This window comes from Miniopterus natalensis, chromosome 20 (assembly GCF_054644295.1).
Source record: "Miniopterus natalensis isolate mMinNat1 chromosome 20, mMinNat1.hap1, whole genome shotgun sequence".
Lineage (NCBI taxonomy): Eukaryota > Metazoa > Chordata > Mammalia > Chiroptera > Miniopteridae > Miniopterus > Miniopterus natalensis.
Window position 1 is genome coordinate 25,501,490 of NC_142100.1, and position 27,892 is coordinate 25,529,381.

A 27,892-nucleotide genomic window follows, 5' to 3' on the forward strand; every position below is an offset into this window, starting at 1 on the left:
ATATCTGACCTGCTATCTGGGGGGAGGGGGGGGTTGGCGAGCAGGAGAGCCACACGTGGCGGATGCCCAGGCCCCAAACTGTTTCTCCAAGTAGTCCCCAGAGATGGCTGCTGCCTTTCATTTTCTGTGCTTGTTTATTTTCAAAGGGACGCTGCCAGACCACTAGGCCACCCCTGCCCTTTCATGGGTTGTTTCATGTAAAAAACTTCAGGAGGAGAGAGAGTTGCAATAAAGCCACCTGAAACCAATTCTGCCAGCAAAGAACTTGCAACAGGACCCAGATGTCTGAAGAATGTGCGGGGCCAGGATATCCCCTTGCTGCCCCCTGCCCCCCAGAAAGTCACCCCAAAGTACAAGAAAATAAGCAGAGGCCGAAAACCCATAGTTAGCCCCAGCCGGTTTGGCCCAGTGGTTAGAGTGCCGGCCTGTGGACTGAAGGATCTCGGGTTCTATCCTGGTCAAAGGTATGAAACTCGGTTGCAGGCTTGATCCCCGTGTGAGAGGCAACCAATGAATGTATCTCTCACATCGGTGTTTCTCTCTCTCTCTCTTCCACTGTCTCTGAAAAGCAACGGGGAAAAAATATCCTCGGGTGACGATTAAAAAAAGAAAAAAGTTTACAGAAAGGAAAAATTTTCAGATGAAGGAAGGCAACCCAAAGACTGGACATTCAGCTATTTTGCAACCAGAGTTCAAAGCTGTGGTTTGGGCAAGTGGGTGGGGATCTCAAACTCACACCGGAAGCTGGCAGTCCCTGTGACCTATTCCTCCTTGGAGACGTCTAGGAAAGGAGTGAGTGCAGCCAGTTGGGTGAGCCCTCCCTGCCTCCCTCCCCTTCAGGAGGAGGGTGGGGCAGGGCCATCAGCCTCCATCCAAATCTGGATGTGAAACTAGCTTCCGAGCGGAGCCGGGGTGAGTCACTGGAGGGCTAACGAGGTCCTTCGGGCACTAGGGTGGGTGCTGTGGGCCCAGGGGCCTCACGGGGCCTGCTGGTGCCCTGCCACCCGCGCCCTCCCCAGGCTGCCCCTATCCCAGGCTGGCTCTGAGTTCCTGAAACCCTCCCGGCTTTGCAGAAGTGTTAACTCTGAGGCCCAACCATAGGAAACTGCTGTTTCTGTAGGTCAAAGGTGGCTGAGTATTGGCATTATTTTAGGCACCTCTGTTCTGCTGGTTCAGTTCTTTCCATCTGTAAGTACATTTATTTCGCACTCATTCCGGGCCAGGTGCTGTGCTAAGCACTTTGTACTCTTTTTTTTTTTTTTTTTTAACTGTCCCAACTTTCTGAGGCATAGGAATTATGGCCTCAAGAAAACAAAACTATGGCTCAGAATTCCCCCTTTGGGAATTATTGAGGGGGGCTGGCTCGCCCTCCAAACTTAAGATCCTAACGGGCCAGCTGAGTGGGCGCCTCTGCCACTTGCTGTGACGCCCCAGAGCCAGTTTCCACCTCGGTGTTCAGCGGGGTCTCCGTGGGACGTTTTCTGGATCTTGTTTTCACGCTGGGAAAATGCCTTTGCTCTTCTGAGACTCAGTCTTCTCATCAATAAAACGGGGACAGCATCCCCAGTGCCCAGCAACGTGGGCGAGGAGCGGCTCGCGCGCAGATCCGGGCCCCGCAGCAGAAAGCGGGGGTGGGGTGGGGGTGGGAGACCGGGGAGGGGGGAGGAGCCCCACCCCACCCCCACCCACCACGTGGAGGCCCCGCCCCGCCCGCGCCGGGACCGCCCGGAGGGAGGGGCGGGGCTTGGAGGCGTGGCCCAGGCTCCGCCCCTTCCCACCCCCCTTTTTGTCCGCCTGGAGACGGAAAGGCTCCCCTGCGCCTTTAAGAGGCCGACGCGGGCAGCCGATTGGCCGAGACGCGCCGGCGACGTCACGCCGGGGCCGGCGCCGAGGCGGCCCCGTCAGCCCGCCGCCTCCGCCCTCACGCCCCGCGGCTCGCTCGCGGGCAGTCGGCGCGCGGGCCGGGCCGGGCCGGGGTCCCCTCCGCCTCGCTCGCCCGCCCGCGTCGCCCCGGGGGATGCCCCCGGCCGGGCGCCTCTATGGCCGCCGACGTCTTCATGTGCTCCCCGCGCCGGCCCAGCAGCCGGGGCCGCCCGGTGCTGCTCAAACCCCCGGCGCCGGAGGACGACGACGACTCGGACACGGATGAGCCGTCCCCGCCGCCCGCCTCCGGCGCGGCCGCCCCGGCCCGGGCCCACGCGAGCGCCGCTCCACCGCCGCCCTGGGCCGGGCCGGGCCGCGACGAGCCTCCGCGCCGCCAGCAGATCATCCACAGCGGCCACTTCATGGTGTCGTCGCCGCACCGCGAGCACCCGCCCAAGAAGGGCTACGATTTCGACACGGTCAACAAGCAGACGTGCCAGACCTACAGCTTCGGCAAGACCAGCTCCTGCCACCTGTCCATCGACGCCTCGCTCACCAAGCTCTTCGAGTGCATGACCCTGGCCTACAGGTAGCGACCCGGCGGCGCGCGTGCGGCCCCACCTGTCGAGCCGCGCGCGCTCTTTGACCAAACAAGCGCGGGGGGCAGGGGGGCAGGGGGGCAGGGGGGCCGGGCCGCCGGGGTGAGGGGACCCCTGGACTCCGTCCCCCCTCAGGAGAGTGTCCGGGTCCGGGGTCCCGGCCTCTTCCCGCGTCAGCCGTGCTTGGCTGGTTCGGGCTTCACGGCCCCCCCAGGCCCCTCACCCCACCCCCACCCACCCCTCCCCCTCCAGTGTCCCGAGGCCACCGGTTTCGGGCCAGAAAGAGGGGTAAGTTCAGGCTGCGCCTCGTGTTTCGATCACCGGACGCCACCCACCCCTGCCCCCGGCGCCCCGCACGGTCACGACCACCGTGCAGCCGGCGCTTGGGCGCCGGTCGCGGCCTCGAGCGGCGGTGTCACCCCCCGGTCCCCCCTCCCCGAGCCCGTCTCCTCCTCGCAGCCGGGGGGTGACGGTCGGATCCGCGCCCGTTGCCCGTTGCCCGTTGCGGGGCTGGGACGAGATGGGGAAAGTACTTCCCTGCCCCCAGCGCCCGGCGCGCCCCGGGATGCTCCGGCCTCAGCCTCAGCGGCTTGTCGCGCGCCCCAGCCGCGGGAGGCCGGGTGTCCCTGCGCCCCCCTTGACTGGGAAGCCCCCCTCCCCCAAGCTTGCGAGGCGCCCGGAGTGCCTCCTCCCCCAGGGAGGCTTTCGGACCCCAGCTGTCGACGGTGGCGCGGTCTGTCCGGCTGGCGAGGCGCAGGGCTGCCCGGCTGGCGCTGAAACATTATCGGGAGATGCCGGCGTCTAGGGCAGGCGGCCCAGGCAGCGCCCTGGCTCCTGGACTCGGCTCCGAGCGGAGAGGGCTCCTTTTCCTAAAGCCCCCGAGAGGCCAGGCCCGCCCGCCCGTCCTCTCGCTTCCTCAGCGAGTGCGTGTCAGGTGTTGGCCTCAGGCACCTTCTGTCTCGGCCGCTGGGAACGTCTCTGGACTCGCCGCCGGGGCAGGGAGCCCGCGCCGCCCTCCCGAGCCCCGGCCGCCCGCCGTGGGAGCCCCCCGCGCGGGGCTGCGTTCAGTAACGGGACCGGCCGGGGCGCTGTTCCCGGGGTCTCCTCTGCAGGCACCTAGGGAATTTCCTAGGAGATTCCAGAACAGCGTCAAGAAGGGTACAGGACTATTTCCCACCCCATCCCACTCCCCCTTTTTTTTTTTTTTGGGTGGGGGGGAGAACCATGAACCCGGAACACATCCAAGTTAAAACATTAGGCATTTACCTGAAGTCGAAGTTAAAACGCTAGACGCAGGGCTGCGGGTGACATTTTCTAGCTCTGGAATAAATGATTAATCCATTTGTTCCTTTGTTAGGTTCCTGAAATGCCCCCACCCTCCCATTTCCTCTCCAAGTTTTCCCTGATGGTTGGTTTGCCACCGGCCGGCCGCACTAGGTTACCCGTGGTGCTTCCCCGCCCCCCTTCCATGGCGCCTTGGTCGGGCTCTGCTCTGCTTCTCTGGTCTTGCCAGTTTCAGCTGGCACTGAGCCTGTGAAGATGTCCTGTTTTTTCCTAAACAAATGGTCTTGAGACTGCAGTCCTCTGCCTCCTTTCGGCCCTGCTTGCTCCATCACAGATTTTGAGCACCTCCGTTGGACTTAAACCCAACTAGACTGTAGCCTGTGCTCCAGGGAAAAAGAGCCCTTTCACAGAAAACTAGGGGTGAGAGACAGGAATGCATTTTATTAAAAGAGCTTAATCCTGTTCTTATTTTAATATAAACTCCATGTGCAGGGAGAGAATGGATGACTGAGCAGCAAGAGGTATTGGGCTAGAAAGCTCTCACCTAAGCTCTCCTGGAGGGGAAAAATAAACCAGTCTCCCCTTTGCCTTCAGTTTGGATAACCTGAAGGCTTATTGTTAAATAACACCAAGGAATTTTAGTAATAGCATCCTCCCCCTACCCCCACTTCTTTCTGAAATATTTTGGCAACTGGCCATTTCTCAATTAACTTTCTTGATTGCAAAACGCACCCTTAGTTTGGTCGGAGGCTTACCTTGTTGTTCATGCCTCCCACCCGCTGGCTCACTTCTGTTACTGCTGTTCCCTGTGCACACGTCCCAACGAGGCAGGTCCCCCGTGGGTGCCTGCCGAGTAATTTCTCAGGAAGGGGCTCTGTCTTTCTGTGTGAGGCTGGTTTGGATGGCCCTCGAGTTGAGTTGGCAGTGTGGAACTTTGGTACAGGGTGACAGACGGATGACTCAAAACCAGTTAGTTGTCTGGGCTGTAGCCTCTGGCGTGGAAAGCAGCAAGGGAACTTCCAGAAGGGAGTCTCTGTCCTCCCGGTCCTGTCATGACCACTGACTGGCTTTCAGAGAAGTAGGGCCCGGGTAGGGGGTGACCAGGGAAGACGACTTAACCTCAGAGGTGGTCTGACTTTGCTTTCAGCGGGGCCTGAGCCTTCACCAGTGCTTCCAGGTTTTCTCCTTGGCCAAGGGGAAGGCAGCTGGGGCGCCTCTTGGCCTTCCTCTTCTGTGTGACTGTTTCTGGCCTGGGCTCTTTCTAACCAACTTCCTGTCTGTCCCCTGGCCTCTTCGTTCTAGCTGCCTAACTCTCCCTGGTACACTCTGTGCTTTTTTTTGGGTTTGGTTTCCTGTAAACTGCTGTCTTCCAGCTGTTCCCAAATGAGGTTCAACAGCGCTTTGGGGGAGGAACTAAAATGCAGGGGAAGTTGTGATTATTTTCCTCAGCCCTGTGAAGTGGATTCGGAATATGGTCCTCTCCTGAACACACAAAGTCTTGGACTCCTGAAGGGTCTTTGGCAAGACTGACTTTGGGCGGGGAAATAGGATGGTTGAGGAATTGGGACTATGTGAGTGCCCAGTGGCCCATGTGGGTAAATAACAGAGCTGATGGGATTCCAGCTTCATGTAGTTTCCTTGAAACCCATGCCCTTTCCATCTTGATTTTGTCTTGTATCATGTGCTCAAAGATTGCAATGTTTTGGAGGGGAAAAAGTTGCTTCTCCCCGAGGCAAAACTTAATGAAATAACATGTCTGACTGAGGTTTTTTAGTTTGGCTTTCAAATGTGTGCTCCACAAATACTCAATAGATGCATTCTTGGTTTGCTCATACTTTCTAAGGCCCTACAACGGAGCTATGCACTCTAGAACATAGTTCATGGTTCTTGCCCTCTTAGCATTTTAAGGAATGTCACACATGTAAATCACCCACACAGATTCTGAACACTTCTAGCATATTGCTTTTTGTGGTTGGTTTTGGTTTCACTTCTCTAATTTTATGTAGCTCTTTATTAGGGAGCCTTGGTGTGAATGTCTGGGGAGGGGAGATGGTCTTTTTATGTATTTAGGGATAAGCAGTAGCTTTCTGCACCATGGGTTTCTGCTGAAGTGGAGATCTGAGGAGACTTTCATTTTGGACCTGTAAGCTGTGGCCTTGGGATACAAAATTAGACTGTGACCTCGAGTAAGTGTGGCCTGTACAGTAACCCTCTGTTCCTGACCCAAGGCGGGAATCTGCGAGACTTAAGGAATAGCAAGGATTAAAGGTTTAGAGCACTGTGCCCTTCAAACTTTAAGTTTTCAATAGAGGAACTTTCTAATGCGAGGCTTGGTAACTCGTTGTAAATGGGAACCAACCCGAGATCTCCTGGATCCTAAGTGATGCTCAACTGCTGAGCCACACTGGCCAGGCGTCAATAAAACTGTTATTTAAATTTAAAAAAAAATCCAGAAACAGTTAAGGTTTTCAATATTAACTTTAAGGAATCTGACTTGGGAAGCACAGGACTATATGATGTTAAAAATCTTAAATATGTCAGTGTCTAGAAATTCCATAATTCTGTATTTTCTATCTCTTCCGTGTACAGAAAATGAGAGTAGTTGGGGAAGTGACCTACCCTGAGCAATTCCCCTAGATTAAAATCAACTCAGGAATTGGTTCTCCAATTTGCCCCCAGGGTTGCCAGATCATCCTCTGTGAGGTAATCCTGTTAAGACCTTTTTCCCTCTTAACATTGCCTGTTGGGGTCACAAACTCAAATGCCCCCATGGGCCAGGAAATAAAATGGGCCATCTTTAAGGCTAAGATGACCTTTGTTATCTTTTATTTTCTGCCTTTCAAAGTTATGGTTACAGAGACATATTTCTTTATTATGAAAACCATGTAGGCATAAATAAAATGGACTTGGTCTCAGTGATGGAAAGGCAGTAGGGAGCAGTGGGGTCTAGAGTATCTGCTTGGTCAGCCGCGTCACTCAGCTCCAGGTGGGTGATTCTTGCCAGTGGTAAGAGATCTGGCATATTTGAGAAATTGGAAGAAATCTGAATTTGTGTATGAACTCTACTTTTTAAGTTTTGAGTCAACCTATAATGTTTGAGTTCAGGTATTAGATATTCTGGGAAAATGAGTTAAATCTAGGTTGGATTTGGTTTAGAAGTAAGTCTCAGCCTGAGTGTGTTGTGCTGTTTGCCACAGGCACAAGGAAAGTTTTTGGTGTTTTTTTTCAGTCCTCACCTGAGGCTATTTTTTTATTGCTTTTCAGAGAGAATGGAAGGAAGAGAAAGAGAGAGAAACACTGATGTGAGAGAGAGAGACATCGATTGGTTGCCTCCCATGCCTCCCACACACACCCCTGCCCGGGCTGGGATTGAGTCTGCAACTGAGATGTACATGCCCTTGGCCCAGGACCCTTCAGTCCACCTGGCCGACTTTCTAACCACTGAGCCAAAACAGCTAGGGCAGGAAAGTCTTCTTAAGTGTTCTCACTCTTTTGTGTACTTTCTGCCCCAGGCTCTGTTTAAAGTCACAGGACTATAATCTTCTAGATACAAAATCTAAGACTGTCTGCCTGGTAAACCCCTGGAAGTATGCATGCTCCTAGTAGACAGTTACTCTCAGTTATGAGGAACTTGGGCAATTATTTAAATAATCTTATCTTGGAGGTAGAAGGTTGATTCTCCATTTTGTGAAATTCTTGGACCATAGGTTGGTTACTCTTAGCTTTTACATTCCATTTCGAACTATTACCTCTTAACTTCTCCACCATACTTGACTGGGGTGAGGCTGTTTCATGGGGTGATTCTGGGGTGAAGGAAAGGGATAATAATTTGACTTAACTCCAGGCAGTTGACATAGTTATAATTGAAACAAAATCATAATTTTAAGTTAGACTGAGGAGGCCTCTCTCTTGGCTCTTGTTTAAAGTTTCTAAGCTATGTATTTGATCTTACATTACAGGCCTCTGTCTTTGCTTCCCCAGTATAAGTATGATGTGCGTGTGTGTGTGTTTGAGGTGGTTAAGAAAGGAATGGACTCTCCGCCCAGCACACACATCCACACACAAAAGTATGGCCTGTGCAGCCGCCTTGCACACGTTCCATAACCTTCTTAGCCCTCTGATGTTCTAGCCCTGTTTGATCTGATCCGGAAAGGTGTTGGCAGATAGCTGTATGGTTCTTAAATGCCATGACTTCTGCTTCTAAGCCAGACTGAAGTACGATTTGGATTTATTAGAGGTACAGTGTTTCCTCTGCTGAGACATATTCACTGAAGTGTTGAGAAATTATTTTTCTAAGCTTAGGACTTACTTTTTGGAATTTGACTGTATTTCCAGGCCTCCTTCCAAGAAAAAAAAATTGTAACACCCGGAGATAACCACTGTCAATTCCCTGGTGTTTATCCTTCCAGACCTTGTGGGTTGTTTTGTTTGTTTTTCTTTTCTTCTCTCTTTTTTTTTTGGCATGGTGAGTATATATTTTTTCCATTTAATAGATTGTGAACACCTTTCCAAGCTCCCAACTATTTAGCTGAAAAATGTTTTAGTGACTAAATAGTATTTCATTGTGCAGGTGTACTATTTATTTAATCCCTCTCTGCTGGTCATTGAGAATATTTCATGGTATTTTGGGGTAACCTTAATGTGTTTCTGGGCCCCTGTTTCATTCATCTCTGTTCCTGTACCCCAGCTTGGCTACATTTTCTCTGAAAATGTCCCTGTGCCTCCCTCTTCCTGACAGAAATCACTTTTTACCCTGAGAACCTTTCAGCAGAACTCTTGAAAAAAGGCGGCAGTAGGCATTGCCACGTTAGGCCCCATCTGCCTTGTCACACCCTCCCACCCTCATTAGTAAGGCGTATGTGGAAGAAGGTGGTGAGCAGGTATACAGCTGAAAAGTAGCCTTTGTTTGTGATAGGAAAGTTCCCTGCGTCCTCACATGTGTCCCTATGGCATGTAGAGAGGTGGGGGACACGGTGGATGATGTCTGACACGGCCGTCTGCAGCATGTACACCGGGACTGGCTCCGAGCTTGCATGTCTGTGTTGTGCCTGCTGGCTGACAGACTTGTGAGCCAGGGCTTTGCAGGGATGTGAGCAGGTGGATCCCTCCTGTGGCTTTTTGTTGTTCCAGAGGCAGGGAGAGCATGGAGCCTCATGAGAGACTGATTTCAGCTGTGAGTCCACACAGCTATGGTGAGCTCACGTGTGATGGGGAGCAGTATGGATGTATGTTGTTGCAAGTTACAAAACAAAATGCTGGGATGCCCTGGTACGTGGAAGGAAGAGCTGACTCAACTCTCTGGAAAACAATTTAAATACTTCCTGTCACACTGAGTTCTGAGATGCTGATCTCTGGCTTTAGTGCCTTACTGGTCAGTTTGATCAGCTGTGGGTGTCTGTGGCTTCACCCATCCCATGCTGGCAGGGTATGTGCTGGAGGGGCTGGTTGAAGTCCTGAGGACTTTGGTTATGTTTTAAAAATTAGATCAGGTCATCTGACTCCCTTAGCCCAATGGAGAGGTTAGGGTGCCTCCTGTGGCATCCCAGCCCCCTAGCTCTCTCTGAGGCTGGTCATCCATTTATTGGACTAGTCTCTATTTCACTTTAGCTTTGGAATTCATGATTTTCCCCCCAAGAGAAACCTCGGCTGAAGGTGTTGTCCCATGGGAAAAAAGCCTTCCCATAAAAGCAATTCCAGTTATCAGCTTAGCCTCTGGCTTGTCCTTGGTGGTGTCCTTGCACAGCTCCTGAGAGCCGGCAGGCAGGTGGTGCTGGAAACTCACCTGTGATCTACACGCCTCTTCCAGATGCTTCTCAGAGCAGCCTAGCAGAGACCTGCTGGATCACAGTGGAGCTGGCTTGGCCTCTATGTAGCCAACTGCTTTTTGCCTGATAACTTAGTTTGCTTATCTCTGTTTTTGTGCTTGTTGCTGACTCCTTGGGGCTTTGTGTGTTTGCATAGTGCTTTGAGATGATTGCCAGTGATTTGTGAAATATGGATGAAGTGAACAGGGCAGGGTGTAGTGTGGGAAGTACTGTAATCTGCTGGGCTCACCCCCCACCATTTCTTCCCCGCGGAGAGAATTTCTTTGTTTCTTGCCCTAGAGGGCCCTGGAGTAGCAGCTTTCATGCTTTTGTAAAGCTGGGAGCAGCCACTCCAGCTTGGTAGCTCTAATTGAGGTCTTGGGTGTGCTGCCCTCCCGAATTGACTGGAAAATTGACCCAGCAGCACTGGAGAACTACTTGACGTTTCAGCCCTTGTGCTTTGTTGGCTAAGATCACTGGAAATATATCAGTAAGAGAGGCTCAAATGCATCCTGGGAACTCAACTCCTGGAAGGAGATCCAGGACTACAAAACAGCCAGTTCCGTGATGTGTCGTCTGTGAATGGCAGCCGTCCCTGTTGCATCACATGGATTGGCTGATGTTGGTTTATGTATGTAACTCCTCCCCCTCCCCCCCCTTTTTTAGCTTGATGTCTCAAAGTCTTGGGAAGCAGGGAGTAGAAATGAGTAGAGGAGGGCAGGTTTTTCAACTGGCTCTTGTAGGGCTGTTGCAGTCTCTTGACAAAGCTAGCATTGTTTCGGATAAAGCACCAGTTGGTTGGTTTGAATCGCTCTGGTGCTCTGAAACTGGCTGTTTTTCTTCCACCTCAGCCGTGTTCCTGGGGGGAGGCCAGAGGAGGACTGCCCGGTCCAGATGGGAGAACTTGCTTTCCTCTGCCTTCTGTGCCCAGCAGCATCTGAGGCGATTAGTTAGCCATTCCAGAGTAGACAGCTGTCTGCTGGTCAGTGGGCATCCCAGGCTGCTCCTGACCCCCAGCTGGATGACAGCCATCGTGGCCTCTTGGCACGGAGCCTCCAGGAATCAAGCTGCTTGCCTGTGCCCTCAGCCTTACTTGGCACTCGCCTGCCCAGTACAGGAGACCACCTGCTCTGGCCAGGTTCCCCACCTGCTGTCAAGGCGGACATTCCTGCTGACCTTTTGGCCTGGCATCTGCCCCTATCATGTGTGTGATGCTTCAAGCTGGAGATTTAATCCATAGAGCAAATAATTCCTCTGGCTGGGCTCCCAGACACAGTCCCTCAAGACTGGGACAGAAACTCAGTGTTTGGCTTCTTTCTGATGCTGACTTAGGTTGCATTGTCTCACCTCTGCCCCTCATTAGTTTCATATTTGTGTGGCCAGATTAGTCATATCAGCTGTCCTTGTGGAAGTCCCAGCCTCACAGGTAAGGACAACAGAAACTCACATGGGGGTGGAAGTAGCTCACGGTGGTGAGAAAATCCAAACTGCACTTCCTCCCAGAGTGGGAACTTGGTTTCTCTGCATTTGATTAGGTTAGCTCTCCAAATGCAGGTATGGTTGTAGAGTGGCATTTGAAGAGCTTAGGAGAAATTAAAAAAATATATTTTTCTTAAAGACCTTGGCCCCAGCCAGCCAAGTTAAAGTGCATTTTCTCAAAGACGGAGCTTCAAAGGCAGGAGGTGATTATACGTGGTGGCCAGAGCTGGATGGGAGGGTAGTAATATAAAATAACCTTAACCACAGGGCTAGGTCTTAGAGATAGTCTTGGGAACCACAAACATAGTATGATTTGAGGAGCACAGAAGAATTTATCAGTGCATCTAAATCACTTCTTTTGTTTAGTCCTTTGAGTTAAGTGGTATTGAAGTTGAGTAGCTATTAAAATGTTTGCAAAAATATCTTATTTGCCCCTCTCTTAAGGAGTAAAGCTTTCTTTGTTATAAGCCAACTTCCCATATCACCATTATTTGTTAATCATATCTTTTATAAATTTAGCTGTTACTGATGGAAAGTGGAAATCTCTCTCAAATGCCTGATAAACTTCACTGCTTCTTGAACACATTGATGATTGTATAACTTTTGATTATTTAGAAGCCTATTTATGAATATAATTTGTTGTATTATTACAGTAACCTCTTGATATTCTTGCACTGCTAAGGTATATTTGCTTTTCTAACAAATGATCTTGGGCTCTTTGGTGAGTTGGGTTTTCAAGTCTTTAATGATTGTCTCCTGCAGGCTCTTGGCTGCCACGTGCTCTGCAATGTTTGCCAGTTACTCTCCCTTTTTGTCTGGTGCCTCCCACTTTCTGTTGGTTTGCATAACTTGTTAAATTGAGTATAAAATAAGAGTAATTAACTTGGTGAGGGTTAGGAGACTCTTCTTTGAATCAAGTGCACAGAGCTTTATTATCTATCTTGAATTATTTTTATTTACTTCTGTATAACTAAATTAGGCTCCACATAGTTGTGAGATAATGCTGTACGTATAAGTTCCTCTTACCGAATAATCTGAAGCCATTATTTATCTAAATGCATCAGTAAAGTTTGTTGACCAGATTAACTTGTATGTGTGAAAAGTCATGTGAAAGGGCAAAGATATTTAACAAAGCCCATTCCCCCACATCTTCCCAAACTCTGGGTGTCATTACTGTAATTTTATTTTATTATTTTAAATATATATTGATTTTAGAGAGAGAAAGACAGAAACATCAGTGATGAGTCATCATTGATCAGCTGCCTCTTGCACGCCCCCAACTGGAGATTGAACCCACAGCCTGGGTATGTGCCCTGACCGGGAATCAAACTGCAATCTCCTGGATCCTAAGTCCATGCTGAACCGCTGAGCCACACCCAGCTGGGCCATTACTGTAATTTTAAAATTTAAATCAGTTCTACTGAGGTTTAATATTTAAACAATAAAGTTCGCCTTTTAAAATATTGAGTTCTAAAGTTTTGACAAATATATCCACATGTGTAACCACTACAGTCAAGAGATAGAACGTTTTCAGGGCTCCGGAAGGTTCCCTTGTGCCCTTCCCAGGCCTTCTTCTCTTCCCCCGTCTGCTCTCACTGCAGGTTACATCCCTCTTGCCTTCTGTTTTGTATAAATGGAATTAAACAGTGTGTACTCTTTTTGCCTAACTTCTTTTACTCAGCATGTTTTTATTTTTTTAATTTTTAAAATTTTTTAAAATTATTTTTAAAAATATATCTTTATTGATTTCAGAGAGAGGAAAGGAGAGGGAGAGACAGACAGACAGAAACATCAATGAGAGAGTCACTGATTGGCTGCAGCCTGCAACCCGGGCATGTGCCCTGACCGGGAATCGAACCCCGATTGCCTGGATCCTAGGTCTATGTTTAACCGCTGAGCCACGCCCGGCCGGGCACTCAGCATGTTTTTAAAGGTCATCTGTGTTGCTCCATGAATTAGTCTTTAGTAGTCTATTGCATGCATATACCACAGTTTCTTTTACCCATTCACCTGTCAATAGCCGTTTGGCTTGTCTCCATTTTATTGTTCAAAGCTGCTATAACTGTTTATGTACAAGTCTTGTTGTGGGCATGTGTTTTCACTTCCCTTGGGTAAGTGCTGGGTCATATGTAGGTGTATGTTTAACTTCACAAGAAACTGCCAAACTGTTTTTCAAAATGGCTGTACCTTTAAACAAAGAAAAGGGTGTACTATTATTACTGTGCTTTTAAATATCTTTGTCAACCTAATAGGCAAAAAAATGGTATTGCGGGTGTTTTGACTTGCATTTCTTTGATCTCTAGTGATTTTTTTATTTCCTGAATTTGACCATTTATTTTATATTTATGAATTTCCTTTTAGTTCTTCTGTTTTGCTCTTTCTTAAGTTGTGATGTGGGTCTCACTTTTTCCAGTACTTTCTCAACTTTTTGTTATTAAAAAATCTTAGAGAAAAGTTGAAATAATGGTGCAGCCATCACCTTTATAGCTACCACTACAGCCCACATTGTTAACTTTTTGCTGTATTTGCTTTATGTATCTGTCTTTCTGACTTTCAAATGGTTCATGAAAAAAGTTGGAGACAGCCCTGGCCGGATGGCTCAGTTGGTTGGAGTGCCATCCCGTACACCAAAATGTCGTGGGTTTGTTCCTGGTCAGGGCACATACCTAGGTTGTGGGTTTGATCCCCGGTCGAGGCACGTACAGGATGCAACTGATCGATGTTTCTCTCTCTCCTCGCCCTCCCTAAAATTTTAAAAAACCAACATATCCTCAGGTGAGGATTTAAAAAAAAGGTTGAGGACTGCATGGCATTTATTCCTAAAAATAAAGATATTCCCTCTCATAACCATTGTCATTTTCATGCCAAAGAAATATTAATTCATATACAGTCTACATTAACGTTTCTCCAGTTTTCTCATAATGTCTTTTGTAACTAGTTTATATGAATCAGCACTCAGTCAAGGCTTTCATTTTGCATTTGGTTTTCATATCGTCAGTCTCTTTTAATCTAGAATGATCCTTCCCTCTTTTCCCCCTTGGCGTTGACTTTTTGAAGCAACCAGTCCAGCCGTCTTGAAGAATGTCCCACATTCGGTATTAGTTTTCTTGTTGTGGCGTTTAGCACGTTCCTCTGTCCCCTGGATTTCCGGTAAACCACATGACAGGCCCCAGAAGCTTGATTACATTTAGGTTCAATGTTTTTGGTGGGTGTACTTCACAGATAGTCACATCAGAGGTGCAGGTGTCAGGTTGTCCCACTCTTAGTGACTAAATTTGGTCATTTGCTTAGCTCTCTTCATTGTAAAGTTACGTTTCTCTCTCTGCCATTATTAGTAAGTCATTTGGGAGCTTAATGGATTTTGTAGAATTCCTTAGACGTTAACATTTTTTCACCATCTCCCTCAGTTTCGCGATTATCTTCTAGTGTTGCTTATTGATTTTTTATTTCGGAGAGAATTTCATGTGTAGTCAAACCACTTGTAGTACAGGACATGTCTTTCTGAAACCTCCCTTTTCTAAATCCTCTCCCCTTCTTTTCTTTGTTTCTTTTTGTCTTTCTCGCTCCCCTTTTTGGTCTGCTTTACTGCAGAAACTAGTAAGACAAACTAGCTCTTTCTTCTATTCCATCATCTTTCTGGACTACAGATTCAGAAAATTACACTGAACCTAAATGTGAGATACGGATGAGCTGACGTCCCCATAGCTCTCTTTTTCCCAGGACTTGGCTGCTGCTGCTGGCACCATGTGCACTGGCAAGGAAAAGGGAGCAGTGAGGTTGAGACTTTGATCCTCAAGACTGTAATCACTGGCTCTTATCTTAACTTCTCTTATCAAAGCTAAGGATGGAGGAGGGAGGGGACCCAGAAGCCAAACTGCCCATAGTTTGAGAAAGACCTTTTTATTCCTTCTGCTTAAACCCTTTTCTCTACATTTCCTTTCGCTGGTTAGCTCCCGCCCATTCTTGGAGACTCAGCTCAGGCATCCTACTTGAGGAAGGCGTCCTGGACCCACTGTGCCACTGAGTGCCGGCCCTTGTTTCCATACACTGCATGGGAGCCTGGACATTCGGTCTTTCCCATTAGCTTGTAAGGTCCCGAGGACAAGAGCTGGAGACTGGTTTTGTCACCCAGTCTTCAGTACAGAGCCTGACACATCGGGCTCTGGGTGAATGTTGCTGGTGTTTCACCTCCTCGCCTGCAGGTGATTTCTTCCCTACAGCATGCACGCATTTGCTTCCTGGTTGAGAAAGCAGGTGTACTTGCAGGCTTTTTTAAAAAAAAATCAAAACATATTTATCTGTACCTTATAGAGAGCTGAGGAATTTAAACCCTTTTGTCTCTCCCTTTTTTATTCTGCCTCAGAGCTGGCCCCTTAACATTCTAGGGTAACAGTTTCTCATTTGGTGCCTTTCATTACTCTTTATTCTTAACAGAGTCATAGAGTTATGGACTTTGAGCTGAAAGAGGCATAGCAGTCAGCTACACTACCAAATATATAAATCCACAAGCCTTTGCACTTCCTCCTGGAGCACTGGCAGGGTTTAGAACACCCCTGCTTGCATCTCCCTCTTGCCAGCCCCCTTGTGGATGTTCCATCCCTAGCCTAAGTAGTGCTTGATAAGGGACATTACTGAGAAGCACACCCAAGAGCTGATGTTGGAGGCGAGTAATGAGTACCCCCTGCGGTATTTTCATCCTGAGGACACCTTGGGGGGTGAGGGGGCTTTGCGTGCAGGTGATGGGAGACCATGAAACCCCCCAACTTCAATTCCTGTTGAAGCGCTATTAGGCTTTTCTGCTATGTAGACTCTCATCTGTGGTGGAGAGTGAAGTGTGCTAATAAGAAAGACAATTGTATCTGTGCCCCAGATGGGGTGGGGTTTGATTGCATTGTCATTGAAGAATCTCTAATCTCTAAATGGCAGTTCCCGGGGCTCTCCAAGACCCGTACTCATCATTCACCCCCAGCTTGGAGGCCCGGCTGCCGTGCCTGAGGCCTGTGACTGTGCTTTATCACAGCACAGAGTCAAGTCAGAACAGTTCCAAACGTCACAGGGACGTCAGCTGAAGGCACAAATCTATTTTATTGAGAACCTCCTGTGTTCTGGACACCATTAGTTTGTTCCAAATATCTTGCTTCAGAGATGTTCTGCTCTGTGAAATAGGTTGTTTTCTTTTCCCGAGGAAAATGAAGTTCAGAAAGGTCAGACGTCTGCCCAAGGTCACATAGTAGGTGGGGACAGCATCATTTCTTCCCCTCTCCCATGGCCATCAGCAGGCAACCAGTGATCATAAAAGTGTCCTCGGACTAGAAAAGCTGCTATTGTACTTCAGAGTCAGCCCTATTGGAAGGCACACTGTGTTTCTGAAACCCGTGAAGGGTGGCCTGGCATTCTGGTGGTAGATGCGTTTTTATGACATCAGGGCTGGCACAGTGGACGGGATCAGATTTCCTCAGTAATATCTGGGGTTTTGACTTGAGAGCAATCAGATGCTAGCCAGTTCTTCCTTATGCCAGGAAGGTGGAGCAGGCCCTTGCAGTAGCATGAAGATTCTGAAACTGTGCTTAGAAAATCAGTTTAAATGGCTGGCTTCAGGTTTTGTACCTCTCTTCCTACTCTCCTCTCCCCAAAACGCACACTGATCCCCAAAGATCTTCCAGATAAGGAAGCACAAACTCCTAGCCATTTGGTTCAGTCTCTCATTAGTTATATGTCACAAGTTCCTGCCCGGCCCATTGATTGGTTTTGTTTGTGAATGGGGGAGGGTAAACACCAGCACATGGGGACTGCAGTTTGGAGAAAATAAATGTCCATCACTTTCTGTGTTGGGTTGTTTCCCCCGCTCTGCAGTTTGTTAAATTATTTGAGCCTTGGATATTGTCATTGTATTTTTGTCTATTTTCCCAGGAGGCCTTGAAACAGGAGTGAAGAATGAGATACATTACCTGACCTTGGCTTTGAAAGGCGTGTTCACCCTCTCATGGAGTGATAAGAGCACACTTTTCTTTTTAAGCATGTGCTGCAGCGGTCAGGACAGGAAATACCCGTGCAGCAGGGTTAACAAGGGCCCAGGTTAAAATGGGGATGTGATCATAAACCGAAACCTCGTCTTCCACCCCTGTTCTTAAATTTGAGTTTATGTATAACAAATTGTTGCTTTTGACACCGAGAACAGTGCCAAATAAGTGAATTGAGTAGAAAGGAAAGAGTGAAAATAAGTATATCACAAAGGAAAACAATGTAGATATTTTGAATCTGATAAAGATGTAATATGTTCCTATGTTTTGGGAGACAGTGTCAGCAGAAGGGGGTGCTCATCTCGGTGGGGTCAGTATTGACTTACAGTGTTTCTGAAATAGTGACCAATCAGACCAGATGATCTGGCCTCTTTGATTTAGTGGATTGGTCTCCAGCTCGCCCGCCAGTCCCAAGCTCCTGCTACTTGGAAGGTTAACAGCATGCCTGCGAGGAGGAAGGGAGGGAGAGGGTTAGGCTGACAGCTGATTCTCGGTAGCAGATGGAGGGAAATTATCTAACTGTCACCAGAGTGAGAGACTGAGGGAAGGAGGAGGGAAAGCTGGCGGAGGAGGGACCAGAAGACCAGGAGTGGTCAGGAGAAGGCCCGTGGGGTGAGGCATGGGAGTCAGGGAGCGGCGTCAGATGTTGCAGGGAGCTCTGATCAAACGAGGCCTGAAAGTGACTCTGGGGTTTGACAGTGTGGATGTTATCAGCATCCTTGGCAAGAACAGTTTTGTTGGCTTGTTGAGGCAGCAGCCAGGATCCATCCAACGTCTGTCACTTTCACATCTGCTCACATGCCCCTTTGCCCTATATAAATAGCACCTCCCAGCTCCCTCTCCACCCTGCTCTGCTCTATACCACTGACTACTTCTGACACAGCACACACTTGGTTGTCTGCCTGTGTTTTCCCGTAGAATATAAGCTCCATAAGGCTGAAGAACTTGGTTTTGTTCACTGCTCTATTCTTAGCACCTAGAAGAGTGCTAAATAAGTGAATTGAGTAGACGATTCAGGATAGTGTCATAGAGAAAGTGGTATCTCAGCCAGATGAACCTGGCCACAGTATCCATGCTGTTTAGCCACATGAACCTGAAAAGATTCCACTTTTTACTATCAACCCATTTCTTTGTTAAGCACCATTTCGCACAGGGCATAGGTGCCACATAGTACACTGTTCACTACTGGCTCCAGCTCCTGGCCCCAGAAAGGTTATCATTTGATAGATGTACCCATACTAACTTAAGTGAACTTACCCTACAGTCACTGTGTCCCTAGTTATTGTCAAAGTCAAGGTTTGGGGTTTTATGTTCAATAAAGAACAGATTCCATGGGTTTTCTTTATTAGTCAAAGCCAACTCTTAGATTGGGAGCCAATGCTTTTAAAGCCTATTTATAGATCTTGGCTACCTGGAGAGTGTTACCTTATCCTTTGAAATGCATCAGACAGCTTCAGATTTCTGTACCTTTTAAGTAACTGATGTAGTTGGCAGGGCCTTGAAAATGACTAATAATGGTGACAACATTTGTTTCTTGCCAGTCTTCATAGGAACTCAGAAACATTTGCAAACACGGTCTATTTCTATTACATCTCTGGTAGCCGGTTTCCAGAGTCCTGACTCCAGATGTGTATTCTGGCCCAAGACCTCTGTTAATTTATTTCCTCCTTAAGCCAGATGTCTGCAATGGGGTGGAATTTTTTCATTCTTTACGTAAAAAGCTTACCCTTGATGAATATTTGAACCCAGTAATGAATTACCTTTTCCTATAGGTGGATAAAAGTGCTCTTTGAGGTAGTTATTCCTAGCACTGAACATGATAGAAACGTCTCATTTGTATCTGTGGCTTAGCCACTTTGATCAGGTGAGGGTGGCACTTACTGTATCATCTGGGTGGGGCTGTGTTGAATATAATAAAATATGCATAGTGCTTGTGTTTGGGCATGCAACTATGTGCTTTTGTTTGTGTTGTTGGTTTCTCTTTCTGTGTTCTCTTTTGGCATTGTTTTTAAATGTTAATGAAAGTATTACGATTAAAAACGTGAAGAACATATGTGAAGAAACGTATAGAATACCACACAGCTTCAGATTGCTCTGACTCTTTAAGTAAGTTAAGCAGCTTGAATAAGTGGAGAAACATACGCTCACCTAGGATGGTAATGACCCAGTTGGACTGGTCCACACTGCAATGCCAGTCAGAATACCAAAATAGTTTTCGGGAATTGACAGCATGACTGTAAAATTCACGTGGAAGAATAAATAGGCAAGACTGCTAAACATTGTTTTAAAAATGATGGGATTAACCTTACGTAGATACTAGATAGTAAAGTACATCACAATTTATAATTATTAAAGCAGTGTTATACTAGCACAGGATTGGACGTGAATCGGTGATACACGAGGCCCCCAAACAGGCCAAGTAACCAACGACAATGAATTTCAGGCACAGTAGGGAGGAGGACCCATGCCTGGGTGTGGGAGCAGGACCTGAAAACCTCATGTTTCTTCTGGGAGGAGCCTCTGCTTGGGCCGGGGCCCAGGGTGGAGGGCCCATAGCTCCAGGCGATTGCCCTCCTCCTGCCTTCCCTCTCCTATGGCTGCTCCCCACGTCTTGACTCCTCAGTGAACCTTTGTCAGTGTGGAGCCTGTTAGTTTTGGCTCCTAGCAGCCTGTGAAACTAGGCCCAGATCCCAGGAAAAGCCAATAGAGATCACTCTTTTGAAGAAAGATCAGAGTCCTGGAAGAGAGACCAGTCTGAATGTTATTCATCCACTCACTCATTAGAGAAAACGCTTAATAGCCATTATCCTCATATTTGGATCTCTTGCACAAAATTGACAGGCACAAATTTTCCATCTGCTTGTATGATTGTCTTCTCCAATTAACTAGAAACCCTGTAAGGTCTTGGACTGTCCCTGGTCTTTTTTCCTTGTTTTATTTTAAAAATGTAATACATCATATGTTATACTTAAACAGCATAAAACATTAAACAGTGAAAACTAAGTCTCTGACTGACTCCCTTAATTCAGCTCTCCACTGTTACCTGTTCCTTGTGTATCTTTCCTGAGCCTGACTGTCCCTCCCTCCCTCCCTCCCTCCCTTCCTTCCTCCCTCTTTCCTTCCTGTGTGTCTATGTGTATCTCCCTGCTAAAAGGACAAATGGTGGCCATACTACATATCTTGCACTTTGGTTTTCCCCCAACTTAATGCATCTTATAGATCTTGCCTGCATATCTGCACATATAAATGGGTATTGGTGTTTAATTGCCCCAGTGTTTCACTATGTGGATATACCACAGTTTTTAAACCATTTCCCTTTGATGGACACCTAGGTTGTGTCCAGCCTTTTGCCACCACAAACGGGACTGCAGTTCAAGGTCCTTCTATTTATGTCTTTGTGTCCATGTGCAAGTCTATAGAATCAAGTGCCAGCCATGGAGTTGAGTCAGAAGGGATGCACATATAAAATGTTGATAGACAATTGTCCATTTGCCCTCCAACAAAATTCACAGTTGTTTTTATCCACCATTGTGCCCCGGTGTTAGCTTAGTGATCAGGCATGTCTCCCCCGCCGGAGTTCTGAGCTGACAGGGAAATGAAACAGAGGAGCTGGTTCACAGCAGCACTATTGGCAGTGGCCAAGAGAGGAAAAGGCCCGAAGGTTTATTAACTCCTGAAAGAATAAACAAAACGTGGCCTGTCCATCCAGTGCAGTATGACTCAGCCGTGAAAAGCAACGGCATACGGACTTGGGCTAGGACACACATGAACCTTGAAAACATTGTACTAGGTGCAGAAAGCCAGACACGAAGGCCACATGTTTTATTCTGTTTATATGAAATGTCTGGAAGAGGCAAATTCATAAGAGACAGAAAGTAGATCAGTGGTGGCCAGAGTTTGGGGAGGGGGCAATGGGGAGTGACTGAGAATGGAGACAGGGTTTCTTTTGGGGGAGATGAAAGCAGTCCAGAAACTAGGTAGCAGTGACCGTTGCACAGCACCATGAATGTACTTAATGTCACCAAACTGTACACTTTAAAATGGTTAAGATGCTAAGTTTTATGTAGTTTGTACTTTACCACAGTAAAAAAGAGTCAGCAGATGCTGGCCATAATATCACCTTTATTGTCGATCTGGTTGAGAATGTGGTTTATAAATGAACCCTAGACTGCCTTTCCAGGTAGTTCCAGGCAGTCCTGGACTAGGACAGGCCTCTCTCTCCACCAGGCTCTGTAGGAGCAGAACCTGATGAGTGTGGGCCCTCAGTGGGCAGCTTGCTCCCAAGAGGAGGGGATGAGCCTGGGCCACCCACACCAGTTCCTCGTATACTCGCTGGTGGCATGCCCACTCTGCCTAGCTGGCACAGAGGGAGAGGAGGCAGCACTGGGCATCTAGGGAGCATCAGGAATGGCAGAGTATATCCCATAACAAGTAAGTGTGGTCAAATGAACAAATACGTGGACTCCACCACCGTTCTGGGACCTCTCGCGATGGATGCAGGAGCCCTCTGCCTGCTTTTTTGGAGAGAATGGTCTGACTAGGAGTTAGGAGCTAATTCTACCTGGGACCCACAGAATCCCAAGTCCCCGCCCCAGTCCCACCCTCCCCTGTTCTTAATTCCAGCTCCAGTCTGTGCAAGGCTTGCGCTTTATTTTCCATTCCAAAGCAGCCTCTTGCCAGACCTCTGAAGAATTCAGTCTGCTAGTTCTAACCAACAGTTCTGAGAGGGACCTTTGTTGTGCTGTGAACTTCCTGTTTTATGTCATGAACCTGCCTTCTAGGAAGGGTGGCATGGCAGGGTAAGTGAGATTTCTTTATGGAAGAGTTTAGCACTCATTTAACAACTGCATATTTAACAGCACCTCCAAGGTGCCGGGCACTGTGCTGGGATGAGTCAGACCTAGGTCTTGACCTTTTCATAGTCCGAGTGGGAGGGTGTGAGGTGGATCTAGGTCATTGTTCTGTCAAGGAAGCCCCAGAACCTACACAGACATATAGGAGGGTCATGTTTGGGAGGTTAAGGCCAGGAGAGGTCTTTCATCTATTGGGGGAAGCCAGTGGTCTCAGAAATTTTCATTCTGTGTTTCTGGTTACACTTTAAAGAAGGAATAGGGCATAATCCTGAGTTAGACTAAGATGTATCCCAGTCGGCCATGTCTGAAAGATAAATTAAGCTGGGGCAGGGCCGAGGGGAGCAGAATTCCCACCATAGATGCTTTCTGGAGATTTTGGCTCTGGGGAGCTCTGCCAAGGACTTCTTAGAGCAGCCAGCCTCTCCTAGTCTGTTGCATGGGACACCAGACTCCGGTTAGCCCTGTAACGAGGGTCCCAGTCCAGGTTTGGTCTGTGGCTGTTGGCATAGGAAGTGTCTCCTCTAACCCTCCACTCAGCCTGACAGTGACATCAGCACATTAGAGGCTCTGTGAGAAGCCAATCACTAAAGAAGCTTACAGAAACGTGGCCCATGTTTTCCTGACACGGCCTGTGGAATCCTTTCTACCGTAGAGCTTAGCATGGTGTGTCTTCAGCTCTTGTCTTGAAACTGCTGTGGGGGAGGGGTGGTCAGTCACCATGAAAACATCCTGGACCTGTCCTTTCACCCCCTCTACTTCTGTGGGTGGTTTAGGTGTTGGTTTTGGTTTTGTTTTGGTTTTAGTTTGGGGGACTCTTCTTTGTGTTGGTTGAGCGCCACCTGTTGGCTGTTGAGATATTATAGAAACCTGGGGCGGGGGTGTGACAGTTTGTGCTCTGAAATCGAACATACTCCTGCCGAAGTCTGACCAAGTTTGACATAAACACCAAGGAAAAGTGAAACATTTCAGCAAGAGAGGAGGAAGAAGATGAGAACCCCAAAACTACACCCTGTCAGGTTTGGTTTCCAGCTTACAGGGTTTGATCTGTCTGTGTACTTTCCTACCCCCTTCTTGGTAAGTAACGGAAGCCATCCAGTAACCCCGCTTCTCTGAGGAGATGCTCGTAGGTGCATGTTGTCCTGCCTTGTCTTCAGTAACAGAGCAGGGCTAAGGGTGGGCTTGTTGTTAAGCCCAGTGGTTAGTCCCTCACTGACCGCTGAAGGCACAGGAGCTGGTTCTCTTCCCAGGAGCCCTCACTGTCCACTGCTGTCCTTCTGCTTTGTCCTCTGCGCCATCCCCGCAGGCAGCAGATGCTGGGTCGGGACCCCGCAACATAGAAAGTGGCCTTTTTTTCCTGGGCTTTAATGTGAAGAAACTATCAGTTATAGAAAAGTTTGGGATGTTTTTTCCCCTTAAGGAAATTAAAAAATAGGGACAGTTTTCTCTTTTGTTTTGTGGGGTTTGGTTTTTGTCCCTCCCCCCCTCTGGAACCGCGTACCTGGCTAGGCATCAGGTTGCTGAAAGATCTTGCAGAGGTGGGGAAAGAGGGTTGGTTTTGCCCACTGTGGCACCTAATACTCCCTGGCATGCTCTCTGCTGTCCAGCCTGGTCCATCTAGAAGCACCCACCTCCCTCACCCCTCCAGGCTTTGGCCGCACTGGCTGTTCTCCACTGCACTGACCAGGTGTGTTCTGGCTCACCTCAGGGCCGTCACAAGCCAGGCAGGTTTCCAGTCAGGAGGTTTTAAAAATCAGGCCTTTCAGTAATAACTTAAATCTAAATCATTGAGGCGGTTATGAATATCTTTTGCTTTAGGGTTCACCCATGGTGTGTGTCTGCGTGTGTGCACACACCTTTAATCCTTAGTAAAACACTCCGGAGGTGATGGTATTGTTCTGATCTTACCCAGGAAATGGGTACCAGAAAAGTTAAGTGACCGTAAAAGTTCAGTTAGGGTACAGCTATGCAGTAGAGGCTCTAAACCCCTGCAGCTGCTGGCTGTTGAACTTGGGAGAAAGCTGAGCCACATGGGCATGGGTTCAAAATACTATTCGATGAGAGAGAGAGAAAGGGAGGAAGCAGGTGTGTGACTGACTCGTTTGAAGCCCCTAACCCTTTGAGCTGAGGCTGCTGCTGTCTGTCCCGTAGATTCTAAGAGGATGTGCTGTGACATTTTCTCTGTGGGGGTCACAGCCTTCTGGCCGATGTGATTCCATGATTCCCAGCCTGGTCCGGTGCTGGGTTGGTGCTGGGCCGGATGGGGGAGCCACGAGGTTTTGCCAGGTGTACAGCCATACCTTTTGCTTCATAACCCAGGCTTTCGGGTTCAGCTCAGGTTTATTGCTTGGGTACTGTGTTTGAAGACCTCAGCTGTTGTGACTGTTGGCATGTCTCTACTTGTCACTTGAGCTTTCTGAGTGAGTCTGGAAAAGGGGAAGGGCTGTGGCCTCCAGTCAGGAGGACCCAGAGAACCCCATTTGGTATGAACCAAAAATAGTGCCTTGCCCATCTCAAGCCATCTGAAAAAGGGGAGCCCTGTGCCAGCTGCTCAGGGGAGGTTCCTGGCAGAGCCCTTGGAAAGCTAAGCTGTCTGAGGAGGCTGTGCCTCCAGGGAATGTTCCTTGCCTGTTGTTAGCTTGCTTTGCTAGGGTTCTTTAACTCATTAATGAAGAATTACTACCTGAGCCTCTGCTGTGTGCCAAGTTCTGTGCTCGGTGCTTAGGGTAAGTGACTCCTAAAGGGCCCTCCCTCTAGAAGCTGCGGTCTGTTTAATGGAGGGAGGTGTGGGTACAAACATTGCTCTGTGGGCTGAGGTGAGGGCCCTTGGAGGTGTGAACAGTGCTCTGAGAGAGCCCAATGCCTGCTCAGAGGAGGTGGTGTTTGAGCAGGGGGGTTGGAGGGTGCACAGGTAGCCAGGGATGCAGGGAGCTCCATGAGGACTGAGGACACTGTGATCCTGTTACTTATATATATTGTGAACTTAACAGACTTCTTTTTAACTTTTAATTATGGAAAATTTTAAAGATATGCAAAAAGTGGAACAGGATAGTGATCACCCTGCCTCAACAGTTAACAACCCATGGCCAGCGCTGTTTGCTCTGAACCCTAACACATCACCACCGCCCCCAACCCTTCTTTCCCATGTCACTTTAAAGTGATCCCAGAGCCTGGCCAGGCGTGGCTCAGCTGTTGAGTGTCGACCTGGGATCCAGGCAATTGGAGTTTGATTCTTGGTCAGGGCACATACCTGGGTTGCGGGCTTGATCCCCAGTCGGGGGTGTGCAGGAGGCAGCCGATCAGTGACTCTCTCATCATTTATGTTTCTATTTCTCTCTCCCTCTCCTTTCCTCTTTCTGAAATCAATAAATATATATTAAAAATAAATAAATAAAGAGATCCCAGAGGGTCTTGTATATTCTATCAAGTCTCACCTGTGGCTTGCAATGGATTAATCCAGAATTTGGGGGCCTGGAATTATGGGGTGGCACTTTCTGATGTCATTTCATCTTCAGAGGAACCGCTGAGTTTCCTCTTTCTTGCCTTTCAGTGGGAAGTTGGTGTCTCCAAAGTGGAAGAATTTCAAAGGCCTAAAGCTCCAGTGGAGAGACAAGATCCGGCTCAACAACGCCATCTGGCGGGCGTGGTACATGCAGTGTGAGTGCTGTGTGTGCTGGGCCTCCTTTGAGCTGGGGCAGGAGGCTGCAGAGGCCCGAGGCCTGTGGGGGTGGCCCTCCAGGTTCTTCTGCCTGGAGGCCTGTGTAGCTTGGGCCCCAGAGCCCCCTCTTGGAACTTTGTGCCTCAAAAGAGAAGCCCCTCTTGGGCAGTCTGCAGAGACAGGAAAACTGAGCCAGATCTTAGTGAACTGGACACTTCTTGCCATCAGGCACAGCAGGCCAACTAAGTGGCCTGTGTCGTGAAGGTGCCCATAGTCTGCAGGAGACAGATGTGTTGGCTGGTTGCTCACAACACAATGTGCCCACTGTTAGATAGACACCGGGGCCCAGTGTAAAAAGGCAGAGGTGGAGGGAGGGGTTCTTTTCAGGGGAGTCAGGAAGGGTATAGCAAAGAGGTGACATCTGGAGCATCAGGGAACAGTTCCCACTTTCAGCAGGTCTAAGAAAATGCAGGCTCAGGCCTTGTTCTGTCTCTAGCTAGCCTGGGTAACTTCTGCAGGAGATCGGTGTGCTTGGGCCACTTTTGGGTTAAGCTGGCGTTTCTATAGCACGACTTCCTCTCTTGCTCACACCTTACTGACAGATTCTTTCACTTTAAGCTGGACCCCTTTATTTGTCCGAAATTTCGTTTTCTAAGGGAAAGAGAAAGAAAGCACACGTGGGAGGGTCCTATCCTAAGGGGAGGGGTGTGGACAAAGGGACAAGGCTCCTTCAGGGGTCTTGGTCACAGTGATGACATCTTACTCCCTCTCTGCCCAGATTTGGAGAAGCGCAAGAATCCTGTGTGCCACTTTGTCACTCCGCTGGACGGCTCTGTGGAAGTCGATGAGCATCGCCGGCCAGAGGTAACTGGCCCATGATCATGGGTGGCCAGGAACGGGACTCACCCTCACTCAGGAGGAGATAACTCCCCAAGGGCTGGGAGCGAGGGTTGGGTTTCCTATTGGGAGACTACAAGGCAGCGTGCTGCGGCTGTGCTGTCCTGTCAGCTGTTGTAACCTTGAGAGGCCATGGGGATATGGGGAGCAGGTGGCGCCCCTCTTTTCAGAGTGGGCTGACCCAGAGACTGAGGGACTCTCCAGTTGGGACTTACCCTCTACTTTCCTGTGACATCAGTATTTACTTTAGTAAACAGGGAGGGATTTGGGCTCCTTACAAAGCAGATATCTCTAGCAATTAAAAATGACGTCAAGATCTTTATATACTGGAGTGGAAAGATGTTGAAGAAATAGTAAATGAGAAAAAAACAAGTTGTACTATAGTGTTTTAGTGTTTTTATGTTAATTTTTTAAAGTGTATGTGTGTTTATACATGCACAGGAAGTGTCTAGAAGGATATTCAGAGACCTTTTACTCTGGGGAGTATAGTTAATGTGAGGAGGAGGGGAGACTCTCTTCCTTTATGTTCTACATCGTTTTAATTTTGTGCTAGCATGTCTTACTGTGATGATAAAAGGGGAAATTGGAAAGTAACCTAATGAAGACAGTTTTGAGCAGCCGGACATGAGCTGGTATTAGACCCGCAGGACCTGCGCTGCTGAGCCCTCCTTGGTTATCACATCTTGCAGCCCAAAAGAGGGGGACACACTTTATGAATGAAGTTGTAGGCACATGGCGAGGTGCTCTGATCTAGATGCCCGGGGTTGACTTCTGCTCCAACACCCCGAGGTTGTCTTCCGATGCTGACCGGCATCTCTCCCACAGGCCATCACCACAGAAGGGAAGTACTGGAAAAGCCGCATTGAGATTGTGATCCGGGAGTATCACAAGTGGAGAACCTACTTCAAGAAAAGGGTATCTGGCTTGGGCTTCAAAAAGAGCATGTTAGGAAAGTCCCTACAGAGGAGGGAAGGGACCGAGTCCTGCGTTCAGAACAGTGGCCCCTAGGCTGGGCTCCATAGCTGCCTGTGGAACCCAGCGTCCCACTGCCTGAGTGATGGGCCTGCTGTGGCCGTGATCTTTGTTGTCAGCTCCTCCAGCTGTGAACCGGATGTTTGCTGTACAAATACTGGTCAGGAATCTCCTCTGCCTGGCATTGACCTGGGGGTGGCAGGGAGCAGGACTGTCTCCCCCCCCCCCTTCCAGAAATAGGTAGCCTAGATGCTTCCAGAGTCTGCTCTCTTTTATGGAGGGGAGGCTGAGGGCCTCATCCCCTCCCGGGGCCCTGGGTGACCACCTTGTCTCTCCTTTTCCCCACAGTTACAGCAGCACAAGGATGAGGACCTCTCCAGCCTGGCCCAGGTGAGGGAGCCTGGGGCTGTGAGGAACCTCATGGGAACCTCCTTTTGACAAGAAACAGCAATAACTTGGGTGGCTT

The 27,892-nt window shown here is 48.7% G+C and overlaps 1 protein-coding gene across 2 annotated transcripts in view; it reads left to right on the forward strand.

Annotated features, from left to right (window-relative positions):
* The first annotated feature begins 1,991 nt into the window (after window positions 1-1,991).
* Window positions 1,992-27,892, forward strand: part of MLXIP (MLX interacting protein) — a 40,727-nt gene continuing 14,826 nt past the window's right edge. For both annotated transcript variants that reach the window (XR_015716218.1, XM_087828478.1), the window contains exons 1-5: window positions 1,992-2,452; window positions 25,450-25,556; window positions 26,336-26,421; window positions 27,280-27,369; window positions 27,775-27,816. Coding sequence is in view for 1 of the 2 variants with exons in the window: in XM_087828478.1 (XP_087684604.1) it covers window positions 2,040-2,452; window positions 25,450-25,556; window positions 26,336-26,421; window positions 27,280-27,369; window positions 27,775-27,816 (738 nt within the window). In the remaining variant the exon portion in view is untranslated. The remainder of the gene's footprint in view (window positions 2,453-25,449; window positions 25,557-26,335; window positions 26,422-27,279; window positions 27,370-27,774; window positions 27,817-27,892) is intronic.